The 18,546-nt window shown below is 41.6% G+C and overlaps 1 protein-coding gene across 1 annotated transcript in view; it reads left to right on the forward strand.

Annotated features, from left to right (window-relative positions):
* LOC145399832 (uncharacterized) overlaps positions 1-18,546 on the forward strand; it is a 195,256-nt gene that overhangs the window by 21,345 nt on the left and 155,365 nt on the right. Inside the window, exons 5-7 of the mRNA XM_080272399.1 lie at positions 412-590; positions 1,815-2,114; positions 3,031-3,206. Of these exons, the coding sequence (XP_080128525.1) occupies positions 412-590; positions 1,815-2,114; positions 3,031-3,206 (655 nt within the window). The remainder of the gene's footprint in view (positions 1-411; positions 591-1,814; positions 2,115-3,030; positions 3,207-18,546) is intronic.

Genomic DNA, 18,546 nt, shown 5'->3' on the forward strand with positions numbered 1-18,546 from the left:
CATTTTGCTTCACTTGCTGCTTGAACTCGAGCAGCATACTATCATTTAATCATTGATGCTGACACACCTGATAATGATGAGTTCAGATGCAGTCTTAGAGTGAACAAATGACTGTGGACTTGTGTGAGGGTGATCATATAATATAGTGAAAATAGGGATTGTATATCTACCAATGAGGCCTTGTACAGGATAACAGTCATTATATAATTGAAAATTCAGTCATATATTGAAAAAGGCCCTGACGTTTTCATCCTCATAAGCAGTTCATCACATACCAGTTCATTGTATAATGAGGGCCTTTGTTGAACTTCAAGGCACATGGAAAAGATTGTTTGTATACCCTGCATTAAAGACTGTTGCATAACTATACATTGTTCATCTGCAGTTCCAAAGTTCACTGAATTATCTTAGGATGCCATGGCGAGGCGATACAGACTCTATGATTGATCGGTTTGACATGCGGGCCCACCTGGATGCACTACCTACTCCCACGGAAACCCAGCCAAAGCTTACTGCAGAGGAGGACTGGGAGGAGCGCCAAGCAAATTATGAACGTTACCGCATTCTTATTCAGAATGACTTTTTAGGCAGTAAGTATAAAGTTTTGCTTTTCCTTTGTTTGATTTTCTGGGAAACAATCAACTTTTGCAGGCTTACATCCCTTTGTTCTTTTATTGGAGGAGGGGAGATGAAATGAATCTTTATCACGAGCCAGTATATGTAATACACAGAACAACTGTACAGTATATTGATTGAGTTCCAAATTACTGTCATCCTCCTGTACTTAGCCTAAAAGCATTATCTTCCTATACAGTACTTAGTCTAAAAGTAAAATATAAATTTGAAGCATTGGCAGACAAAGCCCATTTACATTTTAATCAAAAGATCCAAAATCATTATATGCCTTTCTTAATTTCGTTTAGTTGATATAAAGTATAAAATATTAATTTTTCATAAGAACAGACATATATATATCAAAATAGTATTGACTAATATTATCACCTTTCATATATCTCAAAGTTCATAGTCTAGCAGATTTGAAGGCAGTAGAATAACCAGTTCCTTAAATTATTTGGGATTGTCATGACCAGATCCTTAGGTCATCAGATGTTGAGACAGTTAAGAAAATTTAGTAATAGTAAGATCACATACAGTGCAGAACACCATTATTTTTTAAGGTCACATACAGTACCGACCACAATTTTGTTTTAAGACAGGTCATAAGAAATCCTTTCTTGAAAGCAAAAGGGTTGTTGAGTAATCCCAGTCTGTTTGGCTGAGCTGATCCATCATCCACAGGCAAGCAACCACTCCTGCAGGGACATCCTCTGCAGTGAACTGATGTTCCTTTGTGGTAGACAATGTCTCACCACAGTGAGGTGTGGGGAAGAGAGTGGAGGTTTGGTTCCTGGATGGATGCTGCATTTGTGTTTCCACCCAGATAACAGAGGCATGATAATTGGTTCCACATCATCCCTTTATTTGATTGTATGGTCACCACCCGGCAATGTAAATGGTTTCCGAAATTACAGGAAACCATTAGGCATGTCACTCAATGGAGAGCCACCTGAGGTGAAATGAAGAGTAATAGAAAGTGAAAGGAAAGATGAGAAAAATAGGAACAGAGGAGGACAGACACAGAAAAAGATGATAAAAGTGAAGGAAGAAGTAGTGAACACTACGTCATGCGAATGGATGATGGTCGCCACTCCTACCTCCCATGAGTAATGGTGTACAGTAAGCCTCAGCTTTACTCTGCTATGTCAGACTTATGTTTTTCTCTGTGTTAAGCAACTTGTCCATTTATATTTCAGTTAAAGAAGAAAAATTTCTGCACCAGATACGCTTAGAAGAGCAGTATGGTCCAATAGTAAATAAAGCTATTGAGGAGGAGAAGAAAGCACTTGCTCCCAAGAAAGCCGCCATTGCATTCACCTACACAGAAGAGGAGGAGGAAGATGAAGAGGAGTCTCAGAAACAGCAGCAACCACAACAGCAGCAGCAGCAACAGCAGCAGCAGCCAGGGTCCAGTTCGACAGATATTCCCCTTTCTGAGGTTGGCGATGAGGCAGGCGATCCCAGCGATGAGGACAGTGACAGCGACATTGATCTCGGTATGATGAATGCCTAAATAATACTCCAATTTCTAGTTAAATTTTGAAAGAAGACGATGTTATGAACTTAGATTAGGGAATTATTTTCCTTGACTGCAATCAAATCCTAGAGCATCAACACCCCCAGTAACAACACGAAGATATTATCAAGCAGTACTTACAGTTATGGTCAGCCATTTGATAACAAATAAATTTGGAAGACTTGTGGAATGCATCTAGAGTGTTGCCCCAGTTTACACCCCTCCTTAAGGGATAGCCTGTGTGTTTGTGTCATTGACAAGCTGTACCTGCCTGTGTGCAGAAATGTTCTTTAACACTGCCCTTGTGTTAACACTGCCCTTGTGTCCAGCCAGTAGTCAGTAAAGCAGCAAAAAAAAAAAAAAAATGAAGAGGGGGAGCTAATAGATAAACTTCCATCATCAACAACAGTAACACCGTGGCCTCGTTTTCCCAATTAAGGGTGAGGGTGGTTAGGGACCAGTAGATGAATAAATGGCATTAAAGGGAGAACTCAACAGGCTGCTCAGTTAAAGTCCCCCCCCCACACACACACACACACACACCCACTGGTACAGTTGGCTTTCATAGTGGTAAATAATGATAATAAAGTCCCATATTGCCAACATCCTGTTTGAGGTGTAAGGGACTGGGTGTTTTGGCCTTTGTTTATTTGCCCTTTCATCCTGTTGCTTTTCCTACTAGGTTTAGGAACAAGACAATACAGTACAACTCTCCTCTCTGTTTGAAAAACAAATACATGTAATCCCTCAAAACTGAGGATGCCTCTGCTTTCTGTTAAAGTACCCTTTGCATACCTACTTTCATTCACCACATCCAGCTGGAGATACTAAAATGGCAGGTTATTATCTTATGCTGAGATCATACTGATGCAGATAATTCTTTGTGTGGTTTTTAGATCTGACTGTGGATGTTATGTCATTGAGCAACACTCAGCAGCAAGAGATGAATCTGTCTGGTGTGGAGTATGGCCTCAACCCGGATGATTTCATGTCTCTCATCAGTCGAGACTTGCAGGAAGCCGAAGAACTCCGAGTGGCCAAGGAACATGAGGACGAAAAGGCTATGTATTCAGTAAGTAAAATTTTTCTTCATATTGTGGAAGAACACATTTGTCCACAAGTGTGTTGCCAAAATTTCCATTACTACTACATGTCATGTGGATAATTACTGTGATCTAACTGTATGCCTTCGTGCTAATTTAGTGATGGTGCAAGATCAGTCTGAGAGGATTGAGGTGGACCAGGAGAGAGAGGAGAAGTCAGGGAGAATAAATGAAAGTCGAGAAGCTGAAGATCAAAGAAATGGCAGATGAATACAGGAGCAAAGTAGGGGAGAAGTTAGAATCAATGAATTGGAATGAAATGGATCTGGACAGCCTGTGGAATGCATATAGGGATTTTTTAGTTAGAAATGCTGAAGCGGTGTGTGGTGTGGCAAGAGTAACAACAAGGAAGAAACGTATGGCATGGTGGGATGAAGAGGTGAAGAGAGCAGTGGAGGAAAAGAGGAAGAAGTGGCTATAGTTACAGGACAGGGGTTCAGTTGACGTAAGAACTGAATATACTGAGAGCAAGAAGCACGCAAAGAGACCAGTGAAGAGGAAAAAGGAGGTAAAGGATGGTATAGGAAGAAAAATGAATGCAGAGTACTCTGAAAATAGGAAGTTATTCTGGAAAGAGGTGCGAGAATGTAGAAGTGAAAACGGAAAGAAATGTGAAAGTGTAAAGGATGCAGGTGGTAGATTATTATCCCATGGGGATGAAGTATGGACCAGATGGAAAGAATATTTTAAAAGTCTGATGAATGGGGAATATAGAGAGCAGAGCCACCGTAAACATGATTGGTTTGAGGGGCGTGCAGAGAAGGAGTGCAGTGCTAGGAAACGTTACCCTTTCACAGATGAAGAGCGCTGTGTAGCGGCTGAAAAATGGGAAAGCAGCTGGGGTTCATGGGGTGTATGCAGAGATGATTAAGTGTGGTGGAGAGTGTGGAATGAAGTGCTTGTTGGAGATATTTAAGAAGGCATGGATGAGTGAAACTGTGCCAGCAGAGTGGAAAAAGGCTGTGATTGTACCCCTTTACAAAAATAAAGGTGAGCAAAGTGAGTGCAACAATTATCGTGGCATAAGTTTATTGAGTGTGGTAGGAAATGTATATGGAAGATTTATTATAAAGGAAGTAAGAGAGAGATCAGAAGCCCTAGTGAGTGATAAACAGGGTGGTTTGAGGAGTGGCAGAGGATGTGTGGATCAATATTTGCAGTGAGACAGTGGAGAAGGCATGTGAGAAGGACTATAAGGTGTTTATGGCATTCATGGATCCGGAAAAGCATACAACAAAGTAGACGCAGAAGGATTGTGGAAAGTTTTGCACATGTTTGGTGTAGATGGTAATTTGCTAGGTGCCGTTAAGAGTTTTTATGATGGTAATGAGGCATGTGTAAGAGTTAATGGGCATCTAAGTGAATGGTTCACAATCAGTGTGGGCGTGCGTCAAGATTGTGTGATGTTTCCATGGTTGTTCAATATATATATATATATATATATATGGATGGGGTGATGAGAGAAGTAAAAACATGAGTAATGGAAAGGAGGATGGCATTAGTGATGGATGGAATATCTCAAATTTGTTGTATGCTGATGATGCAGTACTACTTGCAAATACTGGACAAGAACTTGGTAGACTAGTGCAGAGTTTTGCTGATGTCTGTGAGTGTTGTGCCTTGAGAGTAAATGTAGATATGAGTAAAGTGATCGTTATTGAGTGAGAAGGTGACTCCCTGTGCGATGTTACAGTGAATGGAGAGAGACTGGAGTTGGTGAGAGAGTTCAGATACATTGGTACCGTGATAGAGAAGAGAGGAAAAGGTGCAAAAAAGTGGAAAGCAGAGTGACACAAGGAAGAAAAGTAGGTGGTGCCGTGAAGGCTTGAAGAAACAGAGGCTTGAGTGTTGCAGCTGCACAAGGCTTACATGAAGGAGTGTTAGTGCCATCTTTAACATATGGATATGAGACTATGGTGTAGCATGAAAATGAGAAGTCAAGAGTGAGAGCAGTGGAGATGGAACTGCTTAGGAATGTATGTGGAGTACAGAGAGTGGATAGGATACGAAATAGTGTGATTTGTGAAAGATGTGGAGTGAGGAAGTCTGTGGACACCAGAATCAAAGAGAGAGTACTGAGATATGAGTAGTATGGTCATGTGGAGAGAATGGATAACAATAGAGTTGGTGAAAAAGGTATATCTGAGCAAATTTGAAGGAGGGAGGAGACAAGGTAGGCCAAGGAGAAGGTGGAGTGATATGGTGGATGAGTGTGGGAGGAAGAGATGTTTGGAAGTCGGTGAGGCTAGGGGACTGACAAGAGATCGAGCTGGCTGGATAAATATTGTGAGGAGAAGCGCATGATCAGGGATTTGGCACCCCTTTTTAACATGACAGCATCTGGATTGATTCTGTTGGATAAGTTTTATGTGGCGCTAGAGAACTTGGTGAATGTTTTTGTCATATCAGATAGAGCCAGGATTCTCAGGGCTTGAATGGTGAGCGAATGGAAGTGTGGCCCATGGATTGGGCAAATTTGGGCTGATTGGACACTGCTACTCCTCACCCTATCCCAGGGTGGGAAAGGAAGTCTGGATGGTGATGATGATGATTGACACATAAGAGAAGTAGTGGTATTAGAGGTAAACTGTCAAATAATGCTGATTTCATGTGTGCAGTGTGTTGGGGAGAGCGTGTGGAGATTGTCAGATGTGAAAGGATTGATCTTGCTGGTGAGTATTCGAGTGTGTGGAAGAGTTCTGTTACTTGCGAGACGTATTATGTGTTGGAGGTGGGGCAGAAGTAAGCTCTGTGGATAGAGTCCAGAGTGGTTGGAAGAAGTTCAGGGAGCTGTTACCTCTCCTGAGATTGAGAGGGCCCTGCCCCCTTGCTAAGGGATCTTTGTATGCGGCGTTTGTAGCGCTGTTACCGATACAATTCTCCAAACCGATACATTGCCGATATGTGTATTTTTTTCTAATAGCGAACTGATACTAATATCTACTGCCAATATCGGGAAATCGGATATGGGTGGAAGAAATATTTAAGTAACTAACTGAAGATTTCGTTCATTGTTTTGCCTGATCCTGTGTAAAAGACTGATGTTATCCTGACACTGTTTTGCAACTTAAGAAAGTCATACTGAAACTATGAAGGGTTCATTATAGTAAGTGAGTAGGTGGGAAAGGAGAAAGGAAAGGGAAAAGAATTGAAGCCTGAAAGCAACGAGTTGAGAATGAGGTATGATATTCCATGAACTGGTGCTGTGTAAGTGTAGTGGCTGGGGGGGTTTAGGTACGTAAGAAGTGTACACATGCTGTTGAAATAAGGGCAGACATCCATTAGCTTTTATATATTTTAGTTAGTAATGATATTTACATTCACCTTTTTATCTATGGTTTAAATAAAGTGATTTACTACATCTAATAAGAAGGCAGTAGATGGGGCCAATAAGTGTAGAGTAACTCATGAGACAAGGAGATGAATGACATTTGGCAACTTGGTTTAAACTCAGTTCTAAAGTGAAACAATCCCTTAATTGACAGAAAAACATTACATATAGATCTTGTCTGTGTTTCTTCATCACTACGCTATACGTACAAGGTTTGCAATTTGGTACTCGTGTGTGTGTGTGCGTAGATATATATATATATATATATATATATATATATATATACTGTATATATTTTATGTGTCCGACTCTGGGCAAAGGCTTCAGGACCTATATCTCGGGGGCAGTAGCCTATCCCAAGGCCCAGTAGTCCTCCTACCTCTCCACATGTCACTGCTTCGGCGCTAACACCCACCGTCCATACTGAATACATGCTAGGGCTGTCTCATACAGGACTGGTGTATTGGTATTAGCGGGGGTACTTTTATGACATGTCGGCGGGTCATCTGGTAGATCAGGAAAGTGCTTTTTATGAAATTCAAATCCTTAAACTGTTCCCTGCCCCAGCTGGGATTCGAACCTGGGTCCTTCAGGACTGCAGGCCGCCTCTCTACCGATTCAGCCACCGCCTCCCCCAATATACAGTAACCTCTCCAATAACTCGAGGGTTAGGTTCCTGGAGAGGTCGCGTTAGTTAAAAATGCATTTTCTTAAACATAATTTTCCCATAAGAAACTGGTAATATTGGGGGTCACGTTCCTGGACTCTGGGAAAGTCTACCCATTTGGGGAGTTATGCTACTCTAAACTTAAAAGCAACAATATTAATTTGAAGGAAAATCCACGTAAAAAACAAAAACAGTATATCTGGGGAGAAATAAACAACATTTGAGCCCTAGTTGGGCCGAAGCGTTGTTTACTTCTCCCCAAATACATTCTGTTTTTGTTTTTTACTTGGACTCTCTTTCAATTCTGCTTCATTCACGGCATTGTGAAAGTTCCTTAACATTATTAATCCATTAGTAGGTCATAAAAACACTACAGTATAAGCAACATTTTCATTACAGTAAGTAGGTCACAAACAGTAACAACACACAGCCTCACATCATCTGTGCATCACTCATCGTCTGCTGCTGTCCCTCCTTACCCCCGTACCCCACCTCCCTCTGTTCCCCACTCTAATTTGTTGTCCCTCCTCGCTCTGCTGTCCTACCTCTTCCTCTTCCTCTGACTTCCGTGCTACTGGTGATGAAGTTAACTCCCTTAAGTTTTCTGTCTTCTTCATAAAGAACTGCTCTATCTTGGTCTAAGTGGTTTTCTTCTTTCTGCTGTGCAGCATCAAGTTGTACCAGTTTAGATTTACCATCACTTTCCTGGCCAAATTTTGTCCGAAAATGAGCCAAATTGCTCAGAATGGGGCCTAACTTCATTTTCGAATATTATAGTTCGAATAAAACCAGTTTAAGCAAGAGACAAATAAAAATTGTATTTATGCATAAACTGCCACACACGGTCTATCAGCTCAGGACTGTCCAAGGCGCACGTGACTAATTTGAAACCATCACGTACGTGTAAAGTCATGTTAAATCGAGAAACACTTGTTAGTTAAACATATCTCCTTAAATATTTGCTCGTGTTAAAACGAAAACGTGTTTCTTAAACTCGTGTTAGTTGAGAGGTAACTGTATTATACATATATATATATACAGTACTGTATATATACTGTATATATATATATATCTATCTATCTATCTATCTATCTATAGCCCGACGCCCTAATCCCGCAAAGGGTGGCCGCAGACAAAACGCCTCCAAGTCACTCTGTCACCCACCATTTGACTCCCCTCCCCCCAACTCACCCCCCCCTCCCTCATATACCTCTCAACTCCATCCCTCCACCTCATCCTCGGTCTACCCCTCCCTCTCACTCCCTCCACCTCACCTACATACACCCTCTTAGTCAGTCTTTCATTCTCCATCCTCTCCACATGTCCAAACCACCTCAGTGTATTTCTCCTAATCTTTTCAACCACATCCACATCTACCCCACAACGTTCCTTCACTTCTTCATTCGTCAACCTGTCCCTCCATGTCACTCCACATGCTCCTCTCAAGTAACTCATTTCCACTGCTCTCACTCTTGACTTGTTCCCCTCTTGCAAGGTCCACGCCTCCTCGCTTCCATACGTCAGGGTAGGGATCACAATACCATCATGCAGTGACTTCTTAACTTCCATACTCACCTCCCTATTTCTCATCACTGCTTTCAGTGTGCCAACAACCTTCCTTCCCTGCTGTATATATATATATATACTGTATATATACTGTATATATATATATATATATATATATATATATATATATATATATATATATATATATATATATATATATATATATATATATATATATATACTAGTATATATATATATATATATATATACCGTATTTCGCGGCATATAAGACGCACTTTTTTGTCTCAAAGTTACCTTAAAATATCCCCATGCGTCCTGCACGTTAGACTAAGGCAGGTTAGTTAGGCTTCACTGAGAAGAAACTCTTATAAAGATGATCATCTCAATGCTTAGCAACCACAGGTGTCTTCTACAGTATGCAGACTTGATTTTATTCTTAAAAATAATATACACTAGTGTGTATATGCAGCAGATTTCAGAAACACCCGAGATCAGAAACACACACAACTTTCACGGGTTTGTTTACAGCTCAACTGGCTAACATCGTGAAGATATTTAGCGGTTTAGCAATTTAACAGTTTAGCATCCGCACTATTCCAGCAAACTAACGTACATGATCACTGGTGAACTGTCTGCTAACCTTCTGAAAGGCAATCATGACCACTTTGCTTGCCATCCATTCACTATCGAGCAAAGCAATCATACTGGAGAGATGCTGGCTAGTGAAACTGCCAAGTCATCAAAACAGACTTTCGTCATGTATGGAAATACAGTAACCCTAATTAGGTCAGTTACTTTTGTGACATTTTGTGAGTGTATATATGCAGCAGATATTAAAACACGCAAGTTCAAAAACACAAAGCATTCACGGTTTGTTTTCAGCTCAACTGGCCAATACCGTCAAGGAGTTTAGCGGTTTAGCAACTTAGCAGTTTAGTGTCTAGCATACACCCTACTCTAGCAAGCTAACGTGCTCACTGGTGAACTGTCTGCTAACCTTCTGAAAGGCAATCATGACCACTTTGCTTGCCATCCATTCACTAACTAGCAAAGCAGTCATGCTGGAGAGATGCTGGCTAGTGAAACTGCCAAGTCATCAGAACAGACTTTCGTCACGTATGGAAATTCAGTAACCCTAATTAGGTCAGTTACTTTTGTGACATTTTGTGAGTGTATATATGCAGCAGATATTAAAACACGCAAGTTCAAAAACACAAAGCATTCACGGTTTGTTTTCAGCTCAACTGGCCAATACCGTCAAGGAGTTTAGCGGTTTAGCAACTTAGCAGTTTAGTGTCTAGCATACACCCTACTCTAGCAAGCTAACGTGCTCACTGGTGAACTGTCTGCTAACCTTCTGAAAGGCAATCATGACCACTTTGCTTGCCATCCATTCACTAACTAGCAAAGCAGTCATGCTGGAGAGATGCTGGCTAGTGAAACTGCCAAGTCATCAAAACAGACTTTCGTCACGTATGGAAATTCAGTAACCCTAATTAGGTCAGTTACTTTTGTGACATTTTGTGAGTGTATATATGCAGCAGATATTAAAACATGCAAGTTCAAGAACACAAAGCATTCACGGGATTGTTTTCAGCTCAACTGGCCAATACCATCAAGGGGCTTAGCGGTTTAGCAACTTAGCAGTTTAGTGTCTAGCGTACACCCTACTCTAGCAAGCTAACGAAGTTACAGCTTCACTTTTTCAGCCAAGTGAAGTACTTTAGCAATGTCTATGCAACTCAGGGCACACCCAATTACAGTATTTTGTTATGAAAATAGGATAAAATTCACTGAGTAGCATAACTGATGCAATATCTGAAATAGCAGTGCCTGACGGGCATTCATATCAGCGTCCGCCATTTCTGCTGTATTCTTAGCAGACGAAGCGATCAGAATGATTGACAACGTTCACTCTCTGCATCTCTGCTGCCTAAGCAAAGCTCTCATGATCGGCAATGGGGATCATTTAGGCCGTAACGTCCAAATTTGTTAGGTTAGGTTAGGTTGTAAAATCGTTTGCCATTTTGGACGTTACGGCCGAAACGACCAGAATCCTAAGGTGTAGGTGAGAGTTTGGTGTGGGTGTAGTTAAGGAAGTAGAAGTGGGAAGAGTCAGGCTAGGGATCTGATAATCCGCTTATTATAATCCCTTCAGCCCAGCAATGTATTTTATAGGGTAGTTTATTCATGCTCGCCATATGATTTTATTCAGTTCAGGAAACATGTACTGAGAAGGTTAATGTGGGCTGTATCAAATGCCCCAAGTCTGAATATCGCCTGTGCTCAGTTAAAACGATTGCCAAGTTAAAACGATTGCCAAGTTAAAATCGTATGAAGTGTGGTATAAGCAGTTCAATGGATGGTACTGAGGACCATTTACTGTATGAGAGTGACAGTGAAACAGTGATGATGACCGTGGTGATGACTTCCAGTGATGCTTCAGGACTTGGGGGAAGTAGTGATGAATTCTCAGGATTTAAAGACGAGTGAAATTTTCACCATGTCAGTAATATGAAGTGAATATAGGTTTTAGGTGATCATGACAGATGCAACCATGGAAAATTTAGGATCAATGGTGCTGTACACCTTTAGTCTTGCACTGACGATGTTTGGATGAATAAATTGTTTGAGATGTTTCATGTCCTTAAGTGATGATATTTATATTGAACAACCAAATACATTTTGATGTTTTTGGCATATAATAAAGCCACTGGGTACTCCAAAACGGACTGATGTAAATGTTTCAGAGGTGAGCGAATGTTGCATGTGGTGTGTACGTGTGCGTGTGTGTGTGTGTACCATAGCGACTAGGAGGCAGCAGTGTTAAGACCAAAAATGGATGTTTTCACAGTACTCGAATGTTTTGAGATGGATGTCTGTTTTTAGCAAATTCTGGTAAGAGAAATATGCATTTTTAATTGTTGATGCTGGAAGGAAAACAGCTGACAGTAAGGGAGTGATACTGGGAGAAGAGGGTTGAGCCAGTTGTCTAGCGCTTGAGATGCAGCAGTGTTGCTAAGAGATAGTTTCACCATTCTCGACATGTTTTGAGATGAATGTCTGTTTTTAGTAAATTGTGATCAGTGAAGAACGTATTTTTAACTGTTGATGCTGCAAGGGAAACATCGCTGACAGTGAGGAAGTGATACTGAGAGGAAGAGGTAGAGACTGCTGTCTAGCGACTGGGAGGCAGCAGTGTTACTAAAGTGTAGCAATGGATGTTTTCACCATAGTATGTTTTGAAATGAATGTTTATAGTAAATTATGATCAGTGAAGCATACATTTTTAATTGTTGATGCTGCAAGGCAAACATAGCTGACAGTGAAGGAGTGATACTGAGAGAAGAGAGTAAAAACAGTTGTCTATCCTGTTCCCAAGCAGCCTTGCTAAATTGAACTTTGGTTGTAAAACATTGTAATTTGTGTATTTACAAGTGCTACCTTTTTATATTATTTGTGGAGGTAATTACAGGTTAGTTAGAGTGCATGATTAATGATGGTAGTCGTCTGATATTGTGCTTGAGTCAAGGCAATGTGAGGAAATTCCGTAACAGGTGTGGAATATGACGGGGTTCTTTTAGGATAAATGAACTGATGTGAACATTCATTGTATTTTATATTTTCGTCAGTGAATGAAAGAATAGAGTTTATTGACTTCATTTGTGGTTTTAAATTCATAAAATATTAAAAACAGTGTTTATATCAGTTTACTGATACATATTTATCAGCAAAGTTGAGATGGCCTCGTGGTTTGAAGTCACGTTTTGTTAAGACGGGGTTTTGTTTTCTCTTTTCCTGTATCATTCTTTGTACATAAAAGAAGAAACTAAAGGATGATGAGCAGTACTGAATAGATTCTGAAAGGTGAGTATTGTATCTAAGTGATAGTGACTCATATCAGTCACGTTTTGTCAAGAAGGGGTATTGTTTTCTTTTCCTGTACCATTCTTTGTATATAAAAAAAGAAACCAAAGGCTGATGATCAGTAATGAATAGATTCTGAAAGGTGAGTGTGTATCTTTGTGGTAATGGCTCTTATCAAGAAACCTTACTGCAGTCTTGGTTGGGGCAAACTTTTTTTTTCACAGAACTGCCCTGCCAGAATTAGGGTGCGTCTTTCACAATGCTGCGTCTTACATGCCGCGAAATACGGTATATATATGTATATGAGGTGCTACCTAAAACTTCCAGTAATTTGAACAGAGGGAGCCAACTGTTTGCAGTTTTGCCATTTGCCGCTAGGAGGAGTTAGCAGTACCCCATGTGCGTCAGTTTGGCCCTGGCCGTGTCTGTGAGTGGATGTCTTATTGAGCTATGCTTACTCTTGTAACGTGGTGTGTTGGTGGTTTGGCGTTTTTGCAATGGCGCAGCAATGTCAAGTTGATCTTGATTGTTTTCTTCAATATCCAAGGGATTGTTCACAAGGAATTCGTCCCACCTGGTCGGTCTGTCAGCGGAAACTTTTACCGTGAAGTTCTGCAGCGTCTGAGGGAGAACATCCGCCACAAACATCCCAAACATTGGAAGAACAAGGACTGGGTCCTGCATCATGACAACGCCCCCGCCAACACATCAGTTGTTGTCCGGCAGTTCCAGGCTTCCACTAACACAATAGTCATTCCCCACCCACCCTGTTTGCCTGACCTTGCCCCCTGCGACTTTTTCCTCTTTCCCAAGCTGAAATTACGACAGAAAGGGCGTTTATTTGACTCAATTGAGGAGATTTAGACAGAATCGCAGGAGGTGCTCGAGACCATCACGCCTGAAGCTTTCCAGGGATGCATAGACTCATGGAAAAAATGCTGGGACCACTATATAACACGCCCAAGGGGACTGCTTTGAAGGTGACAGTGAGAACTAGGAAGTAAGGTAACTTATTTTCCCACAATATTCAAATTACTGGAAATTTTGGGTAGCACATCATATATACATGTACAGTATATATATATATATATATATATATATATATATACATTTATATAAATGTATTGTAAAACCTCGATATAACGGACTTCAGGAGACCGGAATTTGCTTTTATCGAAATCGAGGAGCTACCGGACTAAATTCTGATACAGCATATTGGAAAAAGTCCAGTAAAGCCAGAAGCAGTCCAGACTGCCTGACCTCTTCAGCTATATTCACTACAATAAGGTAGATAAAAGACATGTTTATCAGTGTACAGTTCAGTATTATTATACTGTATATATTATACCAATTGATTATTGTAGTGAATGTATAATGTAGTACAGTACTGCAGTGGTAGTTAAAACAGTTTATAAACCGTTGATGTGACTCGGACTAATCTCTGATATACCACAAGATGTCTGGGTTAGCAGGGGGAAGTCCGAATGTTGGTTTTATTGGAATTTTGCCTTTTTCGGAATGGTTTGGGCCCCAATTAGTCCGTTATAGTGAGGTTTTATTTCTCTCTCTCTCTCTCTCTCTCTCTCTCTCTCTCTCTGTAAAGAAGGTATGGAGTCAACTTAGCACACCAAATCACTTGAAAGATTTTGGAAGCTATGTAATATGATCTTTCTAAGATAAATCTCGAGAGAATGAAACCCCAAGTATGCTTAAAGTTGATGCAGGATTGAGCTGGATATTATTAAACATTAGTGGGTACTCCTGTGGAAGATTTTGATGGGTTTATAGATGTAAGAACTGAGTTTTGAGGCATTAAAAACAACAAGATTACTTTTACCCCATTCAGAGATATGAGCAGAGTCAGACATTAGATGTGTCATAGCCTCATCCCTTGTTTGTTGAAGTAGCTGCTGAGATGGATGTTGCAGGAAGTGAAGGGAAAGGTGAAGGGTGGAATCATCAGTGTATGATTGGATAGGGTTAGATGAACAGCTTAGAAGGTCATTGATGAATAAAAGGAAGAGAGTTGGTGATAGGACAGAGTGAGGAACACCACTATTGATATATCTAGCAGAAGAACGATGGCCGTCTACAACAGCTGTAGAACAACCAGAAAGGAAGCTAGAGATGAAGACACAGATAGGATAGAAACAGTAAGAGGGCAGTTTAGAAATTAAAAAGTTATTCCAGACTCAATCGAAAGCCTTTGAGATGTCAAGTGCAATGGCAAATCTTTTGCCAATGTTCTGAAAGGAGGATGACCAGGAGTCTGAAAGGTAGGTGAGATCGCCATTGGAACAACCCTAACGGAACCCATATTGATGATCAGAAAGAAGGTTGTGATAGGAAAGATGCTTTAAAATTATTTTGTTAACAACACACTTGAAAACTTTTGAGATACAGGATGTTAAAGCAGTTGGGTGATAGAAGGTTGGGTATGATCACCCTTCTCTGGGACAGGCTGACTGACAGCAAACTTCCATCAAGAAGGAAAGGTGCAAGTTGACAGGCAAAGGTGAAAGAGTTTACCTAGGCAGGGTGTCAGCACAGAAACACAGCTCTTGAGAACAACAGGAAGGAAACCCATCAGGCCAGGTGCCTTGTTAGTATTGAGGCCAGTGATGGCTGAAAATACATCAGTTGAAGAAATTTTAATGTCAGCCATGAGGAAGTCAGAGGGGGAAGTGAGGAAGGAACAGCACCAGAATTGTCTAAGGTGGAATTGGAGGAGAAAGTCTGAGTGAAGAGATCTGCTTTATCAGTAGAAGAAATAGCTACAGAGCCATCTGAGTACAGAAGAGGAGGGAAGGATGATGAGGTAAAGTTGTTAGAAAGGTTTTTGGCAAGGTGCCAGAAGGAGTGGGAAGAATTTGAGTTGGAGAGTTGAGAGCATTTAGTACAGATGTATTTATTTTCAGCTGAGCGAAGAACAGACTTAGCACGATTTTCTTCTTCTTCTTCTTCTTCTTTTTTTTTACGTGTCTGGCTCTGGGCATAGGCTTCAAGGTCTGTTTCTCAGGGGTAGTGACCTATCCCAAGGTCCAGTAGTCCTCCTACACCTCCACATGTCACCACTTTGGCACCAACAACCACCATCCATATTTAATACATGCTAGGGCTGTCTCATACAGGACTGGTGTATTGGTATTAGTGGGAGTATATTTACGACATGTCAGCGGGTCATCTGGTAGATCAGGAAAGTCTGCTTTTAGAAATTCAGATCCTTAAACTGTTCCCTGCCCCAGCTGGGATTCAATCTTGGGTCCATTAGGACTGCAGGCCGCCTCTCTACCGATTCAGCTACTGCCTCCGGGCAGAAACAAAAATGATTAGATTCATGGATGGGTTGGCTCCGGTACCCTTTGTAGGCCTTCTCCTTGTCGTGGGCAGCATTAGAACAAGCGTGATAAACCAAGGTTTCTCTGCTTTAGTCAAAAGATATAAGAAAGGAATGTATGCATCCATGCCTGAGAGAATAACCTCCGTAATGAACATGGCACACTCAGATGGCTCTCAGCCATGAAAGCCATAATCATTCCAAGGAAAATGAAAGTACTGCCTGAGGGCCTCCCAATCAGCATCTCCAAGGTGCCACAACTGACGTTTCTTTGGAGAGTCCATAGGTTGTAGTGGAGCAATAGAACAGGTTAAGATGATGAGGTTGTGGTCAGAGGACCCCAGTGGAGAGGAAAGATTAACAGTGTAAGCAGAAAAATTAGTAGTGAGGAAGAAGTCAAGCATGTTGAACTCTCCAAGGCAGTCAGAGATACGGGTAGGGTGCTGCACAAGCTGCTCTAGGTCATTAACCCCTAAAGTGCTAACAGAATCGATCGATCCTTTTTCAGGGTTACGCAAGATACCGGATGTGATCGATAGAGGGGCATTTAGGAAGAATTGCGGGCACCAGGCATCGGCCATATTGTGATGTATATCGATGCAAACCAATGAGAACTAAGTCCTGAGTAGGGAGGAGGGAGGATCTGGGCCCCTACCCATGGTGGGGGGGGGTGATTCCCCCACCGCCCTCACATTGCCTTCCTCTACCCCGATACATTTGTTCAATCTCCCCCTCCCTTGCCTCTGACTGCCTCCTGCTCCCTCTCTCCCCCTTCCCCACCATTCTCCATCATGTCACCGTGATTCCCCTCTTTCCTTTTCCCCCCTCCCTGTCTCCCTGGGGAGTGTTATATCCACCCTACACACCCCTGTACTCCCTCTCTGCCTGTCCTCTTTGTCTTGTGGTGTCTGTCTCCCACCTCTTTACCCCTGTCCCACCCCTCCAAACCTCTCCCCACCCCACCCCCACCCCCCATCCCCTGTAGTATGCCGTGTTTGTCTTTCTCTTACACCATTATCATTATTTTGCTTGCTTTAGCCTCTTTTCACCTTGAAATTCTTACAGCTACTTGATTTGACAGCTCTGAGGGGAGGGAATGGGGGGGAAGGGGTGAGGGGGAGTGGGTGCTGGAGTGTGCAACACCAAGAAAAAAAATTGGCATGCTTTTTTTTTTTTTTTTTTTTTTTTTTTTTTTTTTACAACTACATAGCTATGAGGGAAGGGGATGGGGGGAGGGAAGGTAGGGAGGAGGGAAGTGTTTGGGGGGAAAGGGTGTTGGGAGTGAATGAGGAACATCGACATAATTATTTTGCATGCTGTTGTTTGAGAAAACAGGAGTGGATGAGGAAGGTAATGGGAGGGGAAGAATGAGGGAGGAATGGAGTAGGAGCGCATAGAAAACTGGAGTTGCCCCACCTGGAAGGGTAACTTTTTTCAACTTTCTTGGGCTATAATAGCTCATGAACCAGTTGGTTTAAAATGCTCTGGTTGCGGCATAAGGTGTGTAAATTCAAGCTCTAAACCTTGGGCATAACACTTTTTACTTCTGTAAGAGTCGAAAAATGGGCTCCATATACAGGTTTTCAGGGAAGGTCGGTTGATTGAATTGCGTGTCCTAGGGGTTAAGAATAGAAAAGATGTAGGCTTGTTCACCAGGTGGATCTGTGAAAGGAGAGGGGAGCCAAAGGTGGTGGTGAACATTGAAATCTCCTAGAATGGAGATTTCAGAGAAGAAAGAAATGGATAGGTCATGTTCCATCATAGAAGTAGGATAGTCGAAGAATATTTCATAGTCAGTAGAATTAGGGGATAAGTAAGCAGCAAGGATATACTTGTATTTAGTTAGAGAATGACAGGAAAACCGAAGCTAAAGCATCGAGAGTTCAGATAAATCAGGTTCAGGAACATGAGAGCAAGATGAGTCGTTGCATACATATACCAAACAGCCACCTTTGGTTTTTAAATGAGCACAGAGAAAGTAGGAGGATACAGTTGCCTCAGAGAGCTGAGTCTTAAGTTAAGAGGAGGAGATGTGGTGCTCAACGGAGGTTAAGTTAGAGGAAAGGTCGCGAATGTTGCAGAAATTAAGTGAGTCAGACAGTGATTCCAGGCATCTCACTGGGTTGTTGCCGGGATACGGGTGGATGCACTGGATGGTGGGGGCATTTATGGTCCCCCCCCCCCCCAGGACTCCGGGAGAATCTCTGTTGAATGATTCATAGCCTGTCTCAGTATAGCCCATTCAGAATTGTGTAAGTTTTTTCGTTATTCTAGGTACCACTAGATTTTATTCAGTAGAAGGAAAACCTCAGGGTCTGAATGGTATACAGTAGGTGCCCACAGTACGTGAGTATATGGGCGGCAGAAGACATCGCATACTAGGAATTCACGTACTCTGAATACATAAACTAATGGGAAAAATTTCACTTGGGCAGCACCCCCCTTCATGGGCAACTCTTGAGACTCCATTCAGACCTAAGTACTGTACTATACAGGGAGAATATCTAAGACATATTACCTAAGATAAAGTAAACCAACAAGATTATGGCTTTACTAAATCAACAAGGTTATGGCTTAACT

Source organism: Coenobita brevimanus, chromosome 50 (genome assembly GCF_032717465.1).
Source record: "Coenobita brevimanus isolate Jiangsu-jjx chromosome 50, ASM3271746v2, whole genome shotgun sequence".
NCBI classification, from domain to species: Eukaryota; Metazoa; Arthropoda; class Malacostraca; order Decapoda; family Coenobitidae; genus Coenobita; species Coenobita brevimanus.